At 41.3% G+C, this 21,383-nt stretch overlaps 2 protein-coding genes across 7 annotated transcripts in view; one reads left to right on the forward strand and one right to left on the reverse strand.

Moving 5' to 3' along the window:
- The window catches only part of ARG2 (arginase 2), a 42,135-nt gene extending 32,297 nt beyond the window's left edge, over positions 1–9,838 (forward strand). For 5 of the 6 annotated variants that reach the window (XM_023755846.1, XM_023755848.1, XM_023755844.1 and 2 more), the window contains 5 exons: positions 3,103–3,262; positions 4,126–4,220; positions 4,397–4,501; positions 5,943–6,079; positions 9,338–9,833. In XM_023755846.1, the coding sequence (XP_023611614.1) occupies positions 3,103–3,262; positions 4,126–4,220; positions 4,397–4,501; positions 5,943–6,079; positions 9,338–9,543 (703 nt within the window). In that variant the 3' untranslated portion in view covers positions 9,544–9,833. Of the gene's footprint in view, positions 1–3,102; positions 3,263–4,125; positions 4,221–4,396; positions 4,502–5,942; positions 6,080–9,337 lie in introns of all 6 variants that reach the window. The other variant, XM_006091000.3, reaches the window with a different exon arrangement.
- VTI1B (vesicle transport through interaction with t-SNAREs 1B) lies at positions 9,793–21,375 on the reverse strand. Its single transcript, XM_006091037.3, has 6 exons — positions 21,372–21,375; positions 19,192–19,250; positions 17,260–17,451; positions 13,884–14,057; positions 12,264–12,325; positions 9,793–10,122 (listed from the first exon to the last, which is right to left on the reverse strand). Exons 3-6 carry the CDS (start codon positions 17,440–17,442, stop codon positions 10,026–10,028), a joined length of 516 nt encoding a protein of 171 aa, XP_006091099.2. The 5' UTR covers positions 17,443–17,451; positions 19,192–19,250; positions 21,372–21,375; the 3' UTR covers positions 9,793–10,025.
- Between the last annotated feature and the right edge of the window lie 8 nt (positions 21,376–21,383).

Below are 21,383 nucleotides of genomic sequence, written 5' to 3' on the forward strand. Positions count from 1 at the left end.
AAATCTGGCTGACTTTTAAAGTTAATGCATAACAGCATTTTTTAAAAATAAACATTTATTTATTTATTTTTATTTATTTTTTTGTGTGAATCCTCACCCAAGGATATTTTTTTCCATTTATTTTTAGAGAGAGTGAAGAGAGGAGGAGAGACAGAGAGAGAGAAACATCAATGTGAGAGAGACCCATTGATTGGTTGCCTCCCACGCATGCCCTGACCAGGCCACATGCCCTGACCAGGGCTGGGGATCAAGCACGCAACCAAGGTACCTGCCCTTGACCGGAATCAAACCCGGAATCAAGTCCTCAGGCTGACGCTCTATCCACTGAGCAAAACCAGCTAGGGCCATAATAGCATTTTGATGTCGAAGATTATGAGCTGCTGGAGGCACATGTAGTTTTTTTATATAGTAGGACAAGTTCAGAAGTAAACTAAGCAAAGCTTTTAGACACAGTCCAGTGTTTCATGCTTATCTCTTAGAAAGCTTTCTTAAGAAACTGTCTTACAACTTTCATTTGGCTATTGGGAGGATTGGAAGGATAGGCTGGACTTTTTGGGTCTTTTTTTTTTAAGCATTTCTACTCATAGGTTTGTTCCAAATTCCCCACTTGTCATATGAATGCATTCTCTATCTCCACAGTAACTGACCCTAGGTGACTGACACAATAGATTCTTCCTCTCTTAGTGAATCAGCATGTACTGTATTGAACACTGTTCTGATGTGTTCTCAAGGGATTGTGGGAAACTTGTGACCTATTGGGCCTAGATGAAAAAAGTACGCATGGAATGAAAGAAATTAAATTCTACAGAATTTCAGAGATCAGTCTGGACTAGAGTAGTCAGATTTCACAGGGGAGCTAAGAAATGAAAGTTTTTGTTAGAAAAAAAAATGTTGGTATTAAAGTACTAGGAGTATTAAGCACTGCATATATATTCTCAGATAATCATTTGTTATTCCCCAGGATATTTTATATTTTTCCACTGACTTTTAGGGAAGGAGGGAGGAACCGGGGGGGGGGGGAGTGGGGGGGGTAGGGCATGAATGTGAGAGAGACTCATCAATTGGTAGCCTCCTGCATGCATCCTGATGGGGGCAGGGCAGGCGGGGGCGGGGGATCGAACCTGCAACCCAGGTATGTGCCCTTGACCAGGAATGGAACCTGAGACCCTTTGGTGCACAAGGCCGATGCTCTGACCCTCTAACAACTGAGCAACACAGGCCAGAGCGAGGACTAGGAAATTTTAGGGTCACTCTGCTCCTTTTATATACAACATACAGTATGGACTTAATCATTAAACCAACTCTGACTTAAACAAACTGAGATTAGTATCCCTGCCTTTTATTTTTATTTTTTAATATATTTTTATTTTTTACAGAGAGGAAGGGAAAGGGATAGAGAGTTAGAAACATCGATGAGAGAGAAACATCGATCAGCTGCCTCCTGCACACCCCCTACTGGGGATGTGCCCGCAACCAAGGTACATGCCCTTGACCAGAATCGAACCTGGGACCCTTCAGTCTGCAGGCCGAAGCTCTATCCACTGAGCCAAACCGGTTAGGGCAGTATCCCTGCCTTTTAGAAAAGGAAAGTGAAGTCTAGAGAAATTAGATGACTTATCCTAGATCATACACCTCTTCCTGGGGGGTGGAGGAGGGGAACAACACAGCATTCTGACTTAATCCACTGCTTTTAGCACTAGACCATGCTATTCCTCAAAAAGGCCCTGTGTGGGGCATGCAGGTTAAAATGCTATCACATGCTATCCTGACCAAGGATGACTGCAGTTAGTTCCTAAGATGCTTAAGTTGCATTTCCCATCTATGTCAAATTCTTTGGTTACAGAAGATGGGAAGCTTTCCAACCACTATTTCATCCGCTATATTTTTACAGCTGAGACAGGACAGTGGGCTAATGTAAGAAGATACCAAGGATAAGGAAAGGCAAAAACAGAAACAATATTTGAATGTTATACTAATGTATATAACAGGCAAATAAACTTGTATTTTATTCAGTGCTCTAAAAGAGGTCTTTAATTGGGTTGCTCTGTTACTTTAAAGACTTAACTTTGATTTTTCATTTTAGAAAGTATCACTTATTTTTAAAGCTATAAGGCTTTTACCCTTAAAAAGTTAATGTAACTATTTCTTTGAAAGTGATTAGATCTCCCTGGTTTCCCTTAAAGAGGCATTTATGAATTGTTACATATAGACCACATCCTTTAACTGGATTTCCTTCTTGAACAAATTAAGGTCCCTTTCTGGGTCAAGGCTAATGGATCAAATTTTAGGGATTTGGGGCAGTCTGTCACACTGCAGGGGATAACCAGTGGTCAGCTTTGAACGTTTAGAGCCTTCCATTTCTCCCTATCCAACTCACTTAACCTCAGCCCTGTAGATTCTGTCTCATCCAAATCCTGCTTTAGTCTGGGGCCCTGACTTTGCCCCGAGGACAAAGTATGAGCTGCATTGGCTGATATTTGTTATTGGTGATGTTTGCCAAGCAGAGGGCCTTGAAAATTACTGGAGACTGGTGACCCTTGAACAACTCAGGGGTTAAGGGCACCAGCCCCCCTGCACAGTTGAAAATCCAAATACGACGTTTGACTCACCAAAAACTTAAGTTGTCCCTTGGTATCTGCAAAGGATTGGCTCCAAGTCCCTCCCGCCAATACCAAAATCAGTGGATACTCAAGTCCCTTATCTAAAATGGTATAGATCAATGCATATAGTTGACCCTCTGCATCCAGATTTCCAATCGTGGATTGAAAATAGTTATGGTATTTATTTGCCCTGGCCTGTTTGTTTCAGTGGTTAGAGCGTCGACCCGTGGACTGAAGGGTCTTGGGTTTGATTCTGGTCAAGGGCACATGCCTCAGTTGCAGACTTGATCCCTGGCCCTGGTTGGGGCACATGCGGAAGGCAACCAATCCATGTGTCTCTCTCTCTCCCCCACCCCCTCCCTTCTACTCTCTGGAAAATCAATGGAAAAAAGACCCTGAGGTAAGGATGTTTAACAAAACAAACAGTAACAGGTATTTATTGAAAGAAATCCATGTAGTTCAAACCTGTTGTTCAAGGGTCATCTATATTTGTTCTTTACAGCTTGGCAATTGGTACCATCAGTGGCCACGCCCGGCACTGCCCAGACCTTTGTGTGATCTGGGTTGATGCCCACGCTGACATCAATACACCCCTCACCACTTCATCTGGATGTCTCCATGGACAGCCGGTTTCATTTCTCCTCCGAGAACTACAGGACAAGGTCAGTAGGCCAAGATGAAAAGAAAGTCGAATGGCTTGCAGGGGCTTTGAGGGTCCAGTTCAGTAAGATTTCTGTGAAGGATGGGTTGCCAGTGGTAGAAATGCTTACAACTCCTTCATTTGTTCATCAAACATTATTATGGGCCAGGCAGTCTGTTAGATGCTAGGAATATAAACATGACTAGGGATATAAAGATGGTCCTGCTCTTGGGGGTTCATAATCATCTAAGAAAGGAAGGTGGTACTGGGTAACTCTAGTGATTGATACACCCATAGCTTGAGGACTTCTTGGTTACAGGCTCCCAGGCCTCACTATCAGATGCATTGGTATAGAATCCAAGTAAAACCATGATTACCTCTAGGTAATATTTTTCTAGGCTGTTCAAAAGACACTGGAGTCTAGGCATAGACTAAAATCTGTTTATCCCTCCCCTCAGTGAGGGGCCAAGTTAAACCAGGAATAACAACGGTTATTCATTAGGCAGAATTCATGTTTTGGCTGTTGGCAACTTGAGATGACAACTGGGTTATGTTCCAAGAACCAATCTGTAAATAATTCAGTAATATGAAAAGGGCTAATCAGCAGTATTCCTGCTATTTAGGTAAGTTAATGAGAAACCAAGACCACCTTAGGAGAAAAGATTTTTATTCTGCTTGAGAATGCTATACTGTGTTCTTCAGTTGCCTTTCTAAATCATTTCCACTTGTATCAATTTTCTTTCCCAGATCAAGTGTGTCTTGTGTTGCTTAAGCATATCTTGTAGATGGATGACAAAGCAAACTGCATATAATGGGAAGCACATGGTGATTATCTTGTCGAGACCAAAAATCCTTGATGAATCCTGTTCATTCCTCTCTACATAGGTGCCACAGCTCCCAGGATTTTCCTGGATCAAACCTTGTATCTCTCCCCCAAGTATTGTGTATATTGGTCTAAGAGATGTGGACCCTCCTGAACAGTAAGTTGAGATACAGGGTTATAAACTTTGGGCCCATCCTGGCCATTTACGTTCCATTTGATATGTTGTTCCTTGCCTTAACTTGTTGTAGACCACTGTACAGACAAAACCCCATCTAAATGTGCATTTAACTTGCTATTTAAACTAACGATTCCTTCCTTTATATCTCATTACAGTTTTATTTTAAAGAATTATGATATCCAGTATTTTTCCATGAGAGACATAGATAGACTTGGTATCCAGAAGGTCATGGAACAGACATTCGATCTGCTGATTGGCAAGTAAGTAACTACAACAGATGTCTACTCTAGGTTCCCAGGGTAATACAGCAGCTCCCAGGGGGCAGCATACTTTAGCTTTTCTCTTGAGGATAGTAGCTTTTCTTTCAAATAAAAGCAAAACATGTACGTTTAAAAATTTCAAATAATTTAGAAAGGGAGAATATGAAACATAGGTCATATTCTTCCTCTGGGGTTGCGAGGGGGTTTCCTTGAAATCATTGCCCAGATTCTCTCTCTCATGAATTTATCTTTAGCTCCATTTAATTGCTTATCTTTTGAGATGAGAAGCATTCATTGTTCTAATTATCCCATTCTTCTTAGCCTCGCTATTTCTTCATCTGAAAGTTTTTTTGTTTTGTTTTAATCCTCATCTGAGGATATGCTCTTTCAATTTATTTTAGAGAGAGGAAGGGGGGAGGGAAAGGAAGAGAGAGAAACAGAAACATTGATGTGAGAAACGTCGATCAGTTGCCTCCTGTACATACCCCAACTGGTGATCAAACCCAAAACCTGGGTATGTACCCTGACCGGGAATCAAACCTGTGACCTTTCAGTGTACAGGATGATGCTCCAACCAAGCCACACTGGCCCGGGCCAACTAAAAGAAGTTTTATAATAAGCAAAACTTGGTAGTGAATAAAGATGGCAGGTGAATGCTAACCCAAATGCTAGTTTTAAGAGCATTTTCTCAGTGCTGAGTCTTTATAACTGCCATCTACTAAGAAATTTAGTTGTTTAGCATATAGGTGTTATATGTTAGTTTCAGTCATTGGACACCTCGGATAAATTAAAGTTAGAATTGGGAGATGATAAGATTGCAGATCTAGCCCTGGCCATTGTGGCTCAGTTGGTTGAGCATTGTCCCATGTGCCAAGAGGTCACCAATTCAACTCCCAGTCAGGACACATGCCCAGGTTGTGGGCTTGATCCCCAGTAGGGGGAGCGCAGGAGGCAGCTGACTGATGTTTCTCTTTCTCTCCCTTCCCCTATCCTTCCTCTCTCTAAAATTAATAAAAACATAATTTAAAAAAAGATTTCAAATCTTAAGTCAGAGTTAAGTTCAGCTGCTGTTACACTCTGAGAGAATAAAAGCAAATGTAATACAAATGAAATTAGAATCTATCAGGGCCCAAGGTCATATGAAAGTGAAGAATTCCCTCTACTGACAATTGTTAATGTAAGAGGCTTTAATTTAATGTTCAGGGTAAGTCAGAAATATAAACTGGATTTAGTCTGAGGCACACAGAACATGGAAAAATTATGAAATGGAGTATAAACCCTAATAGGCAAATACTCTAGTAACTTCTAAAATAGAAAACCTGGAAATCTGATGCATTAACAAAATACCAGGACTAACAGCAACAAAATCAGGAAGTTGCATCTGCAGGGAGCATGAATGTTCAGGCACAAATGACTATTCTCTTATCCTTCTCCTTTCAAGAAGACAAAGGCCAATCCATCTGAGCTTTGATATTGATGCATTTGACCCTACACTGGCTCCAGCCACAGGAACTCCTGTAGTAGGGGGACTGACCTATCGAGAAGGCATGTATATTACTGAGGAAATACACAACACAGGTAAGTAGTGATTAACCTGTTCACTACATAGGTAATTATGGTGAAGCCTCTTGTCTGCCAGGGGAATCTTTTCTATTATTCATGTCATTGTAGACATTGTTTTTGCCTAACCTGGTTATTGCTAAAAGTCATGTGGTCAGGCTAATAAGGGATAGTCATTTAGAGGCATGTTTGCATCTGGCTCATACCAAAATATGATAATACTGAATAAAAAGTTGTCTTCTTAAACATTTATTAGACACAAGAATAACCTGCCAAACTAATGCAGTTCTTTGCATCTGAACTGTCCAAAGGCAGATTAAGATTAAAACTCAACACTAGCTATAATTTTTACCTTAAATTAAGAAGTTGGTTCGCCTGGAATTGGGAATGTGGAGTTAAAGCTTCTCTTGGAGATATTTCAAAGCTACATGTAGGGCAAGTCTTATACTGGAGCTTATTTAATAGGAGCTTTAATACAGGAATAGTGGAAAATGAATGGGTGACAGAAGATTAATAAAATGAATGCTAGGTTATCGAGAGTGGCTACCAAGGAGTTGCTGTCCCTAAACTCATATTTGTTTACAAACAGTTTCTTTCTTTGAAAAATAAAATTTTTTTTGTTTTGTTAATCCTCACCTGAGAATATTTTTTTCCATTGCTTTTCAGAGTAGAAGGGAGGGAGGGAGAGGGAGAAAGAGAAACATTGATGTGAGAGAGACACATCGATTAGTTGCCTCCTATGCGCATCCCAAAGGGGGGTTGAGGGAATCAAACCTGCAGCCCAGGTACATGCCCTTGACTAGGAATTGAACCTGAGACCCTTTGGTGCGCAGGCTGATGCCCTAACCACTGAGCAAGTCAGGGTAGCTGTTTCCATTTGTCTGAAAGCTTCTTAGTTTTAAGGCTACTTTAAATGACCTTTAATTGCAAAATTTAAACTTCCGCAGGATACTTCAATATCATTTCATGAAATTAGGGTCTAAACAGCATAAAGACCCCAGACTGAAAGGTCCAGCCAGGGCTATAGGAAACCCTTGACCAGCTGGGATAGATGTGGAAATTGAGAAATGGTCTTCCTGGCTCTGGAGCCAACTAGATTCTTAGGCACTACAGAAAGGAAAATAATGCTTATCTATCAGATCTGACAGAAGCAAGGTAGTCTCATTCTCAGGCCCACAATCTTAGGCGTTAATCGTCCTTGGGTTGGTGGCAAGTGAACCTGGGAGTTCAATCCTCCATTTTGGTTCCCAGTGACACCACCAGAGCCAGGGCTTAGTAACAGCTAGTACTTATAAGGGGGGGTGGTCATACCTTGACCCTCTCTCTCCTGTTGCAATGTTACTCTATTCTAAACGACTGTCTATCATGACACTGTCAATTAGACACATAAAATAGTTTGCTTAAATAATTTACAGGGTGGCAATAATATAAAACCATGGGTAATATATATATTTTTAAGAGCTCAAACCCTTTTGATTACTTCTGGGCTCTGCTGAAGGCCCAGCTTTAGTCGGTGGAATTCAGACACACAAATTATCAGAGATGCAGATGCATGTGCAGGAATTGGTAGAAGTGGTACCGAAGTTTTGCACAGTGCACTGAACTATGCATTAACAAGGGACGGCACACTGAACAGATGTCCTGGCAATGAGCATATCATCCTATATAATAAAAGTCTAATATGCTAAGTGTCCAGTTGTCCGGTCAGCCGTTCAACCAACCAAAGCGTAATATGTTAATGATATGCTAAGGCCGCTCAACTGCTTGCTATGATGTGCACTGACCATGAGGGGGCAGACGCTCTGACTGGTAGATCAGCTTGCTGCTGGAGTCTGGCTGATCCAGACTGAGCGAGAAAGGGCTGAACACGCCCTGGAGCCCTCCCGCTGTCCCTCCCTGGCTGGCCAACCTCCCGCATCCCTCCCTGGCCTCAATTGTGCACCGGTGGGGTCCCTCAGCCTGGCCTGTGCCCTCTCGCAATCTGGCACCCCTTGGGGGATGTCAGAGAGCTGGTTTTGGCCCAATCCCGCAGGCCAGGCTGAGGGACCCCACTGGTACATGAATTCGTGCACCTGGCCTCTAGTGTACTATAATGTAATACCAATAAACCATTAGCAATATTCACTCATGTTTCCAGGTTTTATGGCCACTCTAAATATTCTCAGATACTTGTATTCTCGAATACTAGTTTGTTCAGATAAATCTTGAAAAGGTAGATTAACTTCACTCAGAATACCCAACTAAAAAGTTAACTACCCCAGAGAAGTGGGGGTGAGGGAGTTGGGGGGGAAATAAATGTGGAATCTGCCCTCAGAGCTCAGACCTGCAGAAGCGAGAGTAAGATCTGCAGTAGTAACTATACTTCAGGGCACGTGGTGCCTTAAGTATGTGGATACAGCATCAGAGTCAAAAGTGGGAATAGAATTTTGGCTACATGCAGGCAGGCATCTGGAAAGTTCCTTAATATTGGAAATGGCACATATTTTCTCAACAAGTAGGTTGGGAACTCCTTGACCCACAGCCCCCCAAGCTCTTTCTTTATTCTCTTCACAAAGCCTGACATCTATGCCTTGTATGTCAGTTAAAGAGGGATGATTGCTTTTATTACCTTAAAGGTTTCTTTCAATTCTACTCTAATACAGCAGTGGTTGGGTGCTTTGTTGTTTTGTGTTTTTTTTGTTAATCCTCACTAGAAGATATTTTTTCCCCATTGATTTTAGAGAGAATGGGAAGGCAGAAGGGGGAGAGAGAAACTCGATGTGAGAGAGTCACATGAATTGGTTGCCTCCCCCACCAGCCAGGGTAGGGAACCTGCAACCCAGATAGATGCCCTTGATCAGAATTGAACCTGTGACACTTTGGTTCACAGGCCGATGCTCTAACCACCAAGCACGCTGGTCAGGGCTGTTGTTGTGTGTGTGTGTGTGTGAGCGCGTTTTTATTGATTTGAGAAAGGAAGAAACCGATCAGCTGCCTCCTGCATGCCCCCTATTGGGGATTGAGCCTGCAACTTGGGCATGTGCCCTGATGGGGAATTGAACTGATGAACTCTTGGTGCATGGGACAATGCCCAACCACACTGGCCAGGGCAATATAACAGTGTTTTAATAAATTCAGGCCCAAGAGAATGAGGTATAAGGGGCTTCCTGACAGTGGATGTTATAGTAGAAAATGGTTGGTTTTTTACCTTGGTTTATTCTGTCCAGGTGGTACGACCCTCACTGAAAGCAGCAGCTAAGGGATTTTCTGAGGTTTTGTCACACTTTGTTCTTTTAGGGTTGCTGTCAGCACTGGATCTCGTTGAAGTTAATCCTCAGTTGGCTGCCTCAGACGAAGAAGCCAAGGCTACAGCTGGCCTGGCAGTGGATGTGATTGCTTCAAGTTTTGGTCAGACAAGGGAAGGAGGGCACAATGTCTATGACCAACTTCCTACTCCCAGTTCACCACATGAATCAGAAAATGAAGAACGTGTGAGAATTTAGGAAATACTGTATGCTGACATGTTCGTCACAATGGGCATTCCAGAGTTGTGAAGTTTTTGAGGGGGCAGATACTACATGGTCATCTGGGTCAATACTGCCTTAATGAGAACATTTGCGTATTCTCACAATTGTAAAATTTCCTTTCCCCCTCCATTTTGGTGACCAATGATACTACTGTAAATGTATTTGTGGGTTTTTGGGGGTTTTTTTTTTGCAATTCACAGGGTATTAATATGTTGGAGTACCATGTAAATTTAAAGAAGTCATAAACAGCATTTATTACCTTGGTATATCACACTGGTCTTGTTGCTGTTTCTTCACATTAACTGGTTTTCCATCTTCCCTCCCTCTTCCCACAGTCTGGCTACACAGTGCATCCTTGAACCGTTAGCTCACAGCAGCAATACACTTATTCCACATCTGTAACACTATTCATTCTCAGGGTCAAAGTTCTGGTCCACAAACCCTTCCGTGCAGGAAGTTCAATGCTTGCGAAAGAATTTGTAATAAACCAGGCCTCCCAGGATGGCTAACTCCAGTAAGATGACAATGGAAAGTAGCAGCTTGTTGGTTGTCACTCTACAAACACAAACAAGTGAGCAGTCAGAAGTCTGGATAACCTTATTTCTTTCCATTCTTTTTTTTAAAATATATTTTTTATTTCAGAGAGGAAGGGATAGGGAGAGAGAAATAGAAACATCAATGACGAGAGAGAATCATTTATCAGCTGCCTCCTGCACGCCCCACACTGGGGATCTAAGCCCACAACCCAGGCATGTGCTCTGACCAGGAATCGAACTGTGACCTCCTGGTTCATAGCTCAACCACTGAGCCATGCCAGCTGGGCTCTTTCCATTCTCAATACATTAAAGTTTGACTTGGGACCAAGGCTAGACACTGGGAGGTAGACTGAATTTTTTGTTTGATCTCATAGCCACTTAGCAATAAGTATACACAGGCATACCACAAAAATATTGCGGGTTTGATTCCAGACCACTGCAATAAAGTGAATACAGTAACAAAGCAAGTCACATAAATTTTTTTTGTTTCCCGATGCATATAAGTTATGTTTACACTAGACTATAGGCTATTAAGTGTGCAATAGCATTATGTCTAAAAAAAAACACACAACACATGCATACCTTAATTTAAAAATGAGCTTATTGGAAAATGGCACTGATAAATTGCTTGACACAAACCTTCAATTTGTAAAAAACAAAAACAAACGCAATGTCTGCAAAGCGCAATAACTCAAGGTATGCCAGTATAAGGTTCTTTAGCTGGTTAAGTGACAACTCGAAAGCTTCTTTAGCTATCACAGAGAAAAAAACCTATCTACCTCCCAGAAATGTTGAAAACTGGGACAATATATATCAAAGGTATAAATGGTTTTTTATTCTAAAATGTCTTCAAATAGTAGTTACTTCCTCACTTTATTTTTTTAAAACCTCACCTGAGGACATGTTTTTATTGACTTGAGAGAGGAAGGGGGAGAGAGAAACATCAATGTGAGAGGTTGCCTCCCATAACGCAACCCAACCAGGGATCAAACCATGCAACCTTTTGGTGTACAGGATGATGCTCCAACCAACCAAGCCACTCGACCAGGGCTGCTACTTCACTTTAGAACTAGCTTTTCTAGGAGGGTCTAGTTAGGAAAATAGTATTAAATATAATATGAAAAAAATACCTATTCTGAAATCCGGTTGAATCATATTACAAAATTAGCAGTAATATAGTATCATCTAATCATATAGAGCCGTATCAGTTACATACTACAGTTGTGAGCATGTTAGAGAAGTATTTGTGGCAGACTCGCCAGGGCTGACGTGCAGCTTGGGGACAGGTGCTAAGTAACCAGAAGTTGGGTAGTACCTCTCTTACTTTCTCTTTCCCCCAGGATTTCTCTACAAAGGCAATATAGGAGCTTCAAAGAAAAATCTGTCTTTTGTTAATACAAAGAATCCAATCTCTGGTTCTCATGTTCACTCTAAACTGAAGGTTTCCCCCTATTCCATAAGGAATTTACAACTGTTTAGGAAAATCTCACTCTCCTGATAATTCCATGACTCAATTGTGATTTTGACCCATGCATACTACCACTTACCCCAAATTCATTTTGTTGTCAGCACTTACATCAAGGATTTTTTAAAAAACAACTTTTTGCTAACAAGACAGAATTCCCAGGTAAGGGATTGACTCTGACGAAGAGCAAGCAGAGCCAAAAGCAAGTATTAAGCAGTAGCAGTGAAAATAGTTTTTTAATCAAGTTTTTACGAATATGAAGCTGTATTACTCCCATGTGCTGTTTTCTCTAAGGAATGTAAGCTGGGAATAAAAGTACTTTCAGTGGCCCAGCCAGTGTGGCTCAGTGGTTGAGTGTCAACCTATGAACCAGGTGTTCACAGTTTGATGCCTGGTTGCCGGCTACAGGGCATGCAGGAGGCAGCGGATCAATGACTCTCATCATTTATGTTTCTCTCTCCCTTTCATATATATATATGCTTTCAGTGGACAAATTTTACACGGTTCCAAATCAGAGCAGCATATACTTTTAACAAAAGATTCTGTCTTGGGATATTTAACTACACAAGACAATATTCTTTATTTCTTCAGCTTTATTAGAACCTTTGCAAGTCACAGTTTAAAGCTTTTACACTCTTGGTTGAAAGGCATGAGAGTTAAGAGAAATTAATTTTGTGACTATTTCTGAAACTTACTTTCTGGACATTGACCGGAGAATCTTTCGACTTTTGCTCAAGTTTTCATTTGTGTTTACGAGCTGAGAAGAGAAAATAGCAATTATTTTCCCCTTCTTTCAAAAGTATACACTCTAGAATTTGAATATTCCTAAACTGACAGTGGGCATTAAGAAGGATATGTTGAAATCAAACCAATTTAAAAGATGGCCTCTGAGTATAATTAGAAGAAACTGGAGAGGACAAGATACTTTAGTACTTGTCAAGTAGGTTTAGGAATTATATCTATCCCAAGGCTGTGTGAGGGACTTCTGGGACAAGAGCTCATGCCTGGCTACTCAAAACAGAAAGGCTTCAAGTGTACACCTTGCCAGTAACTGAAGCAATTTAAGATTTGAATTTCACCAGTCTAACTCCAGGAGAGCCTCTTGAGTTACAGTTTGTTTTCATAGGCTGGTGGATTACCATTCTTGGAGTATGGTTATTTTTTCTTTATCCCTTTAAGAGATACTTACATTGAATTGTGAAAGGAATTAAGCCTTTTTTAAAAAACAAAACAAAACAAAAACAAACCCTTTCCCTCTTGCTTGCCTGGTACTAATCTAACAGCTGGAGGATATTTCAACAGATGCCACCTGCCATCTGTCTCCAATCCCCAGTGGCCTTGGTAAGTTGATCTCTCGGGCCATTCCTTGGCTTTTGAATTCAGCCAATTCACCTGGTATGTACAAAAGTAAAAAATCAAAACAGTCTGTAAGCAAGCTACCTTTTCTAGAGTTTACCTTAAATTTAATACTTTATTGTGAATTTTCACAGAGGGAAGGGCATCATTCTGACTCATTTTAAGAATGGAGAATTACAGCTATTAAGATATATGAGAAAATTATCTCAAACCCCCACACTGAACCATATTTTGCCATTTAAGTCTTGCCCACAGTATCTGTTTTTTAGTCTGGATTTGCCTCATGCTATTAAGGGCACAGCATTCCATTGGCAAGTTGTACTATTTTCAAAATTTCCATGCAGATGTATGGAAAGGAATGTTAGTTTTCAGAGCCTTTTAGAGTGATAGATTAGAGGCCCCAATACAGCCATCATTGGCCTATTTCCATTTGCTTCCCACAAGTATCCAGCTTACCTCAGGTAACAGTACAGACTTACAGTCCAGGATTGAACCTCTATAAATTGTCAGTGGTACTATTTTATGACATGTGGAAAATAGCCTTGGTTCTAAATGACAGGAAAGCTAGGATCTTGTCAGATGATACTTTCATAAGAATAGCAGAATATCCCACTAGATGTAAGAGAAATCAAAACCTCAGAGTGGTAATACAGGAATAAAAGGATGGAGTGACTGCAATCTTATGTTTATTTGACAGTCTTCAATAAATGCAGAAATCCAAGTTTCTTCAGTCTTTCTTTTTCCCCCTCCAATGATCTCTAAATCTTAGAGTTAAAATTACTTCCAAGCGAGATCTCTCAGCCATGCAAACTAGAAACTGAGAAAAGCATAAGGCCCTAAAAGGCCATTTACTCTGAATTCAGAATTGCTGAAGCTCTGGGGAGGAGCATGCCATCAGGGTTTAATGGGCCCACCTACTTTACCCACTCTTGCCCCTTTCCTCATTCGCCCACACTTACTCTACTTTTGGTACGTTCCAACTGGTCACGTTGCTCCCCCAGCTCTTCTATAATTTCCGAGCCAATCTGGTCAGTTTCTGTGGCAATCCGATGAGAACGCTCAATACTCTGGGTGGCCCGGTTCAGGCTGTCAGTGCCTTGCAAAAGCAATACCCTCTGAGACTGTAGCTGATTCTGACAGGATTATGAAAGAGAAATGTTAAAGTTCTTCCACTATACAGTAATTGCCAACACAATCCTTATGACCACTCTTATGTAAGAAGGGATATAGTGTGCAATAATTTTCATTATTTTTTAAAATAAATTTTTATTGATTTTAGAGAGAGAGGAAGGGAGAGAAACACCGATGAGAGAAAAACAGCAATTGGCTCTCTCCTGCATGCCCCCTACTGGGGCTAGAGCTGAAACCTGGGCATGTGCCCTGACCAGGAATCGAACCAGTGACTTCTTGGTGTAGAGGACACTCAACCAACTGAGTCACATTGGCCAGGACTAATTTTCATTACTATTATTTTTTAAATATATTTTTATTGTTTGGCTGCCTCCATGCCACCTACTGGGGATTGAGCCCAAAACCCGGGCATGTGCCCTGACTAGGAATCAAACAGTGACTTCCTGGTTCATAGGTTGACACTCAACCCGTGAGCCACGCTGGCTAGGCTAATTTTCTTTAAGACATACAAGGATGGTAATGAACTCTAAGATCCTTTTCAAGGTCAGACTAAAGCAGAACTTGGAATCCAATCAGGATCACAATACCTCTCACTGCACTGCTTGTTACACTTAAGCGAGGCAAGGTAAGGAGGCTTAAAAACATCAGAGCATTTTCCCTTGTTTGTAATGAATCTGAACTGGTTCATGTGCTTCCTGAACTAGCAACTTCTGAGAAGCAGTGGCCCAGATTTGGGGTGCAGGAGCTACCTGAAAATGATAGCTTATAACTGATGGGCAGCAAACAAGCCAACTAAACTCTACAGCCCTAGAACATATTAATTCACTGAAGATTCCTACCTGATTGATACTGAGGATTAAGGGACCATGCATAAGCTAATCATTTTCAGTACATACAGAAATCAATTAGCAGTCTGGGTGGGACACTGCCACATTCTGGAAGAAAAAACTTAAGTGGCCACACTCTTGGTAAGCCCCCAAAGAATTTCACTTCAAGACAAACAGAAAACAAAAACTTAAGTGGCCACACTGGTGATTTGCTCTCAGGGAAGAAGGTATTTAGGGCCGAGTAAGATGGCCTAGCTGCCCTAATTTCCCAAGTGCCCTAATTTTCTAAATCCCCACCAAAGTTTTACTCCACCTATAATCCTAAGCACAGAAGACATGAGGAAAGAAGTAGCCTCAGAATTAACCACTGACAGAAATGGGTGTAGCTCTAGTTCTTAGCTATGGCCAGGTAGCTCAGTTGGTTAGAGCATCGTCCCAAATACGCCAAGGTTTTGGGTTTAATCCTGGTCAGGGCACATACAGGGTCAACCAATGAATGCCTAAATATGTGGAACAATGGATAGATCTCTCTCTCTCAAAACTATAAATACAATATTCAATTACTAAACATATTAAAATTAAAAATATTATTTTAAAATAAACATTTTTAAAAGCATACATGTACACACACACACACACATTAAAAAAGGGGCCAGTTCACAGGGCCTATTACTGAGCACTAGACACCACCATCAAGAAGTCAAAAATGGGCCCTGGTTGGTGTGGCTCCGTTGGAGCATCGTCCCGTAAACCAAAAGGTCATGGGTTCAATTCCCAGTCAGGGCACATACCTAGCTTGCAGACTCAATCCACAGGAGGCAATCAGTTGATGTTTCTCTCTCACATCGATGTCCTTCCTCCCACCCTCTCTAATCTATAAACATTTAAAAAAAAAAAAAAAAGGGGCAGCCAAAAACAGGTTCCCAGATCAGAAGTAACAAGAATTCCTCATACATGTTATATGGACCAGTGGATGAGGAAACTACTGAATGAGGTTGAACTAAACCCCACCTACTTTAGCTTAAACGAAGCAGGAATAACGCTTTTTAAAAATAAAAGATGGGGGTTTTCAACTGATTAGGTTGAGAAAGAACAGGAAAAGATAGTAAGATTACATAAATCAATCTCAGATTTGGAATAATAATTCTATTGAAAGTGGCATATATCTAAGTTGTGTTTCTAATTTCTGAAACTGATCATTTTAAAGCAAAATTACTCTCTAGACTGATCTCCCCCTTTTTTGTTTTGGGTGTGTGTGTGTGTGTGTGTGTGTGTGTGTGTGTGTGTAATAAATGACCAAAGTCACTTTCACCTCTCATCTCTAACACAGTGGTTCTCAACCTTGGCTGCACATTAGAATCATCTGGGAATCTTTTTAAAATCCTGATTTCTGGGCCTCATCCTCCGAAGATTTTAAAAAGATTCCCAGGTGATTCTAATGTGCAGCCAAGGTTGAGAACCACTGCTCTAACAAGCTCCACCTGCCTTGCCTGGCTTTTCCCAGTCCCTCCCTTCACAAGTGAACTTTGAAATTTTACACCATTCTCAAATACTCTAGTTTTGACATCAGCAATGTCAGGCTAGCAGCATCTGAACATCTCTTCAACTATAATAAGAATGCATCATGAAATGGGGTTTGTTTAAAATGGTATTATCAGCTTTTCTACATATGTGCAATCTGCACTTCCATTTCTTTCCTATGCTACTTGCCAGGCCATTTCAACTTTGCACTATGGAATACAACCCCAAAAGCAACTCATTAAGTTTAAGCTTTGTGAAGTTTTATTCCTTTAACTCTCTAGCTTCTCTAGAGTTTCAGAATATAGATTTTTCTACCGAGTCAGTCTAACTTTATAAATCAGAATACTGAGGCAAGAGGCAATCTGGCTCACTTTCTATTGCAAGAGAGCAAGGTATTAGTGAAGCCCCTTCTTAAGCATCCTGCCTTCTCTACTGTATCTGGGCTACTGGGTCATCATATAAATGTAAAAGAAAGCTTGCGTTAATTTTGTAACAATACTCTGATAAATTAAAAATCTAACTGAATTTTTGGCATATGTGAGAAAGAAACTGGATCAATGGGTCAGAATACAGAGTTCAGATATAATAAGATTAGGTAACACTTGCGCACCACCACTACATACCAAGCACTGTTTTACATATAAAGGATACAAAGAAAAGTAAATAAGTATGTGGTTTGGAAAGATATGCATTAAATACAGTAGGGTAAATACCCAAGAAAAGGGGAGCTGGGTGCAGGAAAGAGGACGGTGGGGGAACAAGTGTCGTGTAGTATACACTGTAACATGAACTGCACTCCACAGTATGGTTAATTCTTGTACACAGGCCCAAAGGGGGGAAAACAGCTGACGCTTACCAAATGCTCATTCTCTACAGTGTATGTGCCATATTTCATGTCTCCTCGGCCCCCGGGTGTGGCTGTCAAAGGCGTGCTTCTTACTTCCCTGTGGAGTTTGGCAAGGTCCTTCCGGTAGTTTCGAAGCTTAGACATCATAGGGTTACGAAAAGACAGGGGTGCATAACGTAGTTCCTCTTCCATCTCTGCCAGCTAGGAAGGCAGAAAATAGTGAGTGGACAGCCTGGTTCTTTTCTGTTTCATGTTAGGTATTCAAAAAGTATGTGATGAATGAGTGAAAAAATGAACAAGTACCTTATAGCTTATTAAACATTTTTATATGCATTCATTCAATCCTCATAGCAAATCAACAAGGCAGGAAATATTATTTCTATTTCATATATAAGACTTGAAAAAACTGCCCTGGCCAATTTGCTCTGTGGTTAGAGCATCAGCCTGCAGACTGAAGGGTCGAGAGTTCGATTCCCAGTCAAGGGTGTCCACGTACCTCGGTTACATGTTCAATCCCCTGCCCTGGTTGGGGCACATGCAGGAGGCAACCAATCAATGTCTCTCTCATGTTGATGTCTTTCTCTCTTTCTCCCCCTCCACCCTCCCTTCCATGCTCTCTAAAAATCAATGGAAATAATATCCTCGGGTGAGAATTTAAAAAAAAAAAAAAAAAAAAAGATCTGGAAAAACCTCAAGATTACACAAAAAGAGAAGTCAGAATTCAAAATCTTCAAGTTCACTGTTTAGAATAATGAGTTCTTAGCCTGTTTTGATTCAGGTGCCATCATGAAGCACTTTGAGGTCTACTGTATAAAAATGATATTTATCTGGCATCAAGGCTCTTCCCTTCCTCCTCCTCTTTCTGAAAATCAATGGTCTCCATGTCAGAGATTTCCATCTGTTTGGGATAAGTAAAATATAAAGCGTGAACATGTTCACAAGAAGACATAAATTATTTTCATCTACCTAGGATGGGTTACTTTTGCTAAGTTCAAAGAAAGAAAGCACCAAACAAATAAATCAGTGTAAGCTAAAAGATTTTTTAAATGCTACCAAGATGTTAACCAAAACAGAAGACTGGCTCTGTAAAAGGTACCATGAATATGCCCATCTATACTCAGGTATTAAGAAAAGTTTCTAGCTCGGCCAGCATGGCTCAGTGGTTGAACGTTGACCTATGAACAGGGAGGTCATGGTTCGATTCCCGGTCAGGGTATATGCCTGGGTTGTGGGCTCAATCCCCAGTGTGGGGTGTGCAGGAGGCAGCCGATTAATGATTATCATCATTGATGTTTCTTTTTCTCTTTCCCTCTCCCTTCCTCTCTGAAATCAGTAAAAATATGTTTGGAAAAGAAAAGTTTCTAGTAGTCCCATTATGAAGGAGATAGGTTCCACAGTCTGATCCTTCTTAAAATAGATGTGCAACAGAGAAAAGGATGCAGATAAACTTAACTTCTCAGAACTTCCCTGGAATAGGGAAGTTGTTCTTCAAGCAAGAAGGAAGTTCTCTGGTTTAAAAACTTCTGACAGCTCTGGGTTGTGATTGAGAACTCATCCTGTCCTTGCATGTCTTACCCAAGATGCCAAATCCAGTCACAATGCTCTCTTTTAAAACAGAAGGGAAAGTGACTTAGAACCACCTGTGAGCTACATTTTGTGACAGTAAGTTTAACAAAGAAAATGAATGATCCTGGTGGACATCTTTTTTTTTTTTAATGTATTATCAAAGCCTCACTTTGGGACAGTCTTCTAGCTTTACCCATTTGTGTTTGTTAACACCTACCCCCAACACCCATCCCCATCAATTGGTCTCATTTAGTCAAAATAATCAAAATCAGGATCAATAAGCAGGAACAATTAATCGGTGATCAGGTCATAAGCATTCGTTTTGAAAAAGATGAACACCAGATAAAAGAAACAAGACCGGTTCTCTGTTCTCACCGTTTCATTTGCTTCTTGTTGCTTTTCATCAAAATCTCTGATCAATTTCTTCTTCTCTTCTGGAAAAGATAAGACCAGTTTCAAATGCTCAGTCCTGTTTCCATACATTTGTAGATCCCATTCCCTCTGAGTAGAATAAACTCCCCATTCCTTCCTTGTTGGGGGTAATAGTTCTTAATCACTTCTAAAAGGCATTTAGAAAAGTATGGGAACTTGTTATGACAATGACTAGGGGGAAGGGAAAGGGAGAGTATCAGTGCTGGCATTTAGTGCCTAGGGAACAAGAATATCCATGGTTAGGATAGTCCTGCATAGCAATGACCTGGCCCCAAAGGCTAATAGTGTCCCTATTAAGAAGCATTATAGGTCTAAGTTAACCACTGTTACCCCGCCTCCCCCAATCCTAACAGAGAGACCAGACACACTATCATCAATGAGAATGCTTAATGATACTGGTTCTGAAATCCGGGTTCCCACCTTCACGCACACCCTAAAGCACTTCTCTATTTAACCCTCATCCACTCCTTTTCTGCAAAACAAATTAAAAGCGCACCTATTCTGCTCACTGGGGAAGCTGCACGCTGTAGCACTTGTTTCTCTGCCATACCCACTGGTGGTGGCATGGAACTGACTCAGTGAGAAAGTCACCCCTTCTGTTTCTCTTTCAATCCTTCGTATCATGTCTTTTTGGTGCTAGTATGTCTTTAATTAGAGGCTTCAACTTCAAAGCAATTGACATCAAGCTAAAACAGCATTGTTTTGCCTTCCTTGTATTTTTCTGACCATTTAGATAGGTTCTACAGATTTCCCATTTAAAATAGTGATATAAAATTTCATTTTAAATAACTTCATGTATTAAAAAATGTATTTTACATGAAATAAGTTGATATAAAGAAAGCAATTAAGTAATAGTAAAAATGGTACTTGGACATGGCAGAAAGGATGAAGGGAGTCCTGGCATGCTGTCACCTGGTAAACACAACAGGAGAACCGCAATAAAACGAGGTATGCCTGTGTTGCCCTTAACAGGGTCTCTTCATCCTATCCTAGCCTATCTAATAAAAGGCTAATATGCAAATAGACCTAATGGCAGAAAGACTGAGCTATGACGCTATGACACGCACTGACCACCAGGGGGCAAATGCTCAACACAGGAGCTGCCCTCTGGTGGTCAGTGGGCTCCCACAGGGGGAGCAGCTCAGCCAGAAGCCGGGCTCACAGATGGCAAGTGCAGGGGCAGTGGCAGGAGCCTGCCTTCACAGCAAAGCTATAGATGTCCCACTGCCCACGGGGAGTCCCAGACTGCGAGAGGGCGCAGGCCCAGCTGAGGAACCTCTCCCCTCCCGGCACCCCCCCCCCACAGTGCACAAATCTTGTGCACCAGGCCTCTAGTATTTACATATTATCATCAGCCCACTAAAACGGGGATTGTAAATCTTTTCACTGCAATTTGCATTATTAACAGCATCTGGAGCAGAACTGGGCACCCGATAACCTCTCCTAATAAATACAAGTTAAACAAATGTATGAATTTCACTCTCACCATTCAATTCATATGACTTTGGATAACTCACATAGCTAACACAAACTCCGAGCCCTGAACTTATCCACCAGACAAAGAACTGTGCTTCCTAAGGATTTAGAACAACTCTAGCGCCTCCAGGCAAAGCTTTGAGCAACCTGAATTTTGAAATAATGGGGCAGGACACAGTCTAGCAGAAAGTTCCTAAGAGGACCACACACCTACATGCCACAATCCTGATTTTAAAGACCAACCCCCAAAACTATGATTCCTTTGGGTGTTCTTAACCCTTTTGGTGCTATGGATCCTTTGCCAGTCTGCTGAAAACTGTGGACCTCTTTTGAGAATAACCACTTAAATATATAAAACAAAATTCAGAGGGCAATCAATTCTACCGAAATACAGAATCTTTGAAGTCTCCTATTCTTTTCTTGCCGCAGTGAAAGTGAGATGAGAAAAATTTGGAGGATGAAGAATCCCAAGGAAACGACACTCCGAGGTCCACCACTGAGCACCCTACTTGGATGGGGAGGTCCTGGGCGCCAGCTCTAGAGGGGGCGTTGGGAGACCAGGAGGGCAGCCAGGGCTCCGGACTGGGAAGAGGGTGGGGGCTTCTCCTCCCAGAGCAGCGGGCCGAGTTCCCAGGGCCCCGCCTCACCTGTCCCCCTCT

The sequence above is a fragment of the Myotis lucifugus genome, unplaced genomic scaffold (assembly GCF_000147115.1).
Source record: "Myotis lucifugus unplaced genomic scaffold, Myoluc2.0 scaffold_85, whole genome shotgun sequence".
NCBI classification, from domain to species: Eukaryota; Metazoa; Chordata; class Mammalia; order Chiroptera; family Vespertilionidae; genus Myotis; species Myotis lucifugus.

What these genes read in the sequence shown, in the direction of transcription:
- VTI1B (XM_006091037.3), bottom strand. Translation starts at nt 17,442, where the DNA reads ATGGAAGAGGAACTACGTTATGCACCCCTGTCTTTTCGTAACCCTATG. An exon ending in TGGAACGTACCAAAAGTAGA is followed by an intron (nt 12,326 to 13,883) that starts GTAAGTGTGGGC and finishes TTCTCTTCTCAG; the next exon opens with CTCGTAAACACAAATGAAAA. An exon ending in CTCCGGTCAATGTCCAGAAA is followed by an intron (nt 10,123 to 12,263) that starts GTAAGTTTCAGA and finishes TTGTGTTTGTAG; the next exon opens with AGTGACAACCAACAAGCTGC.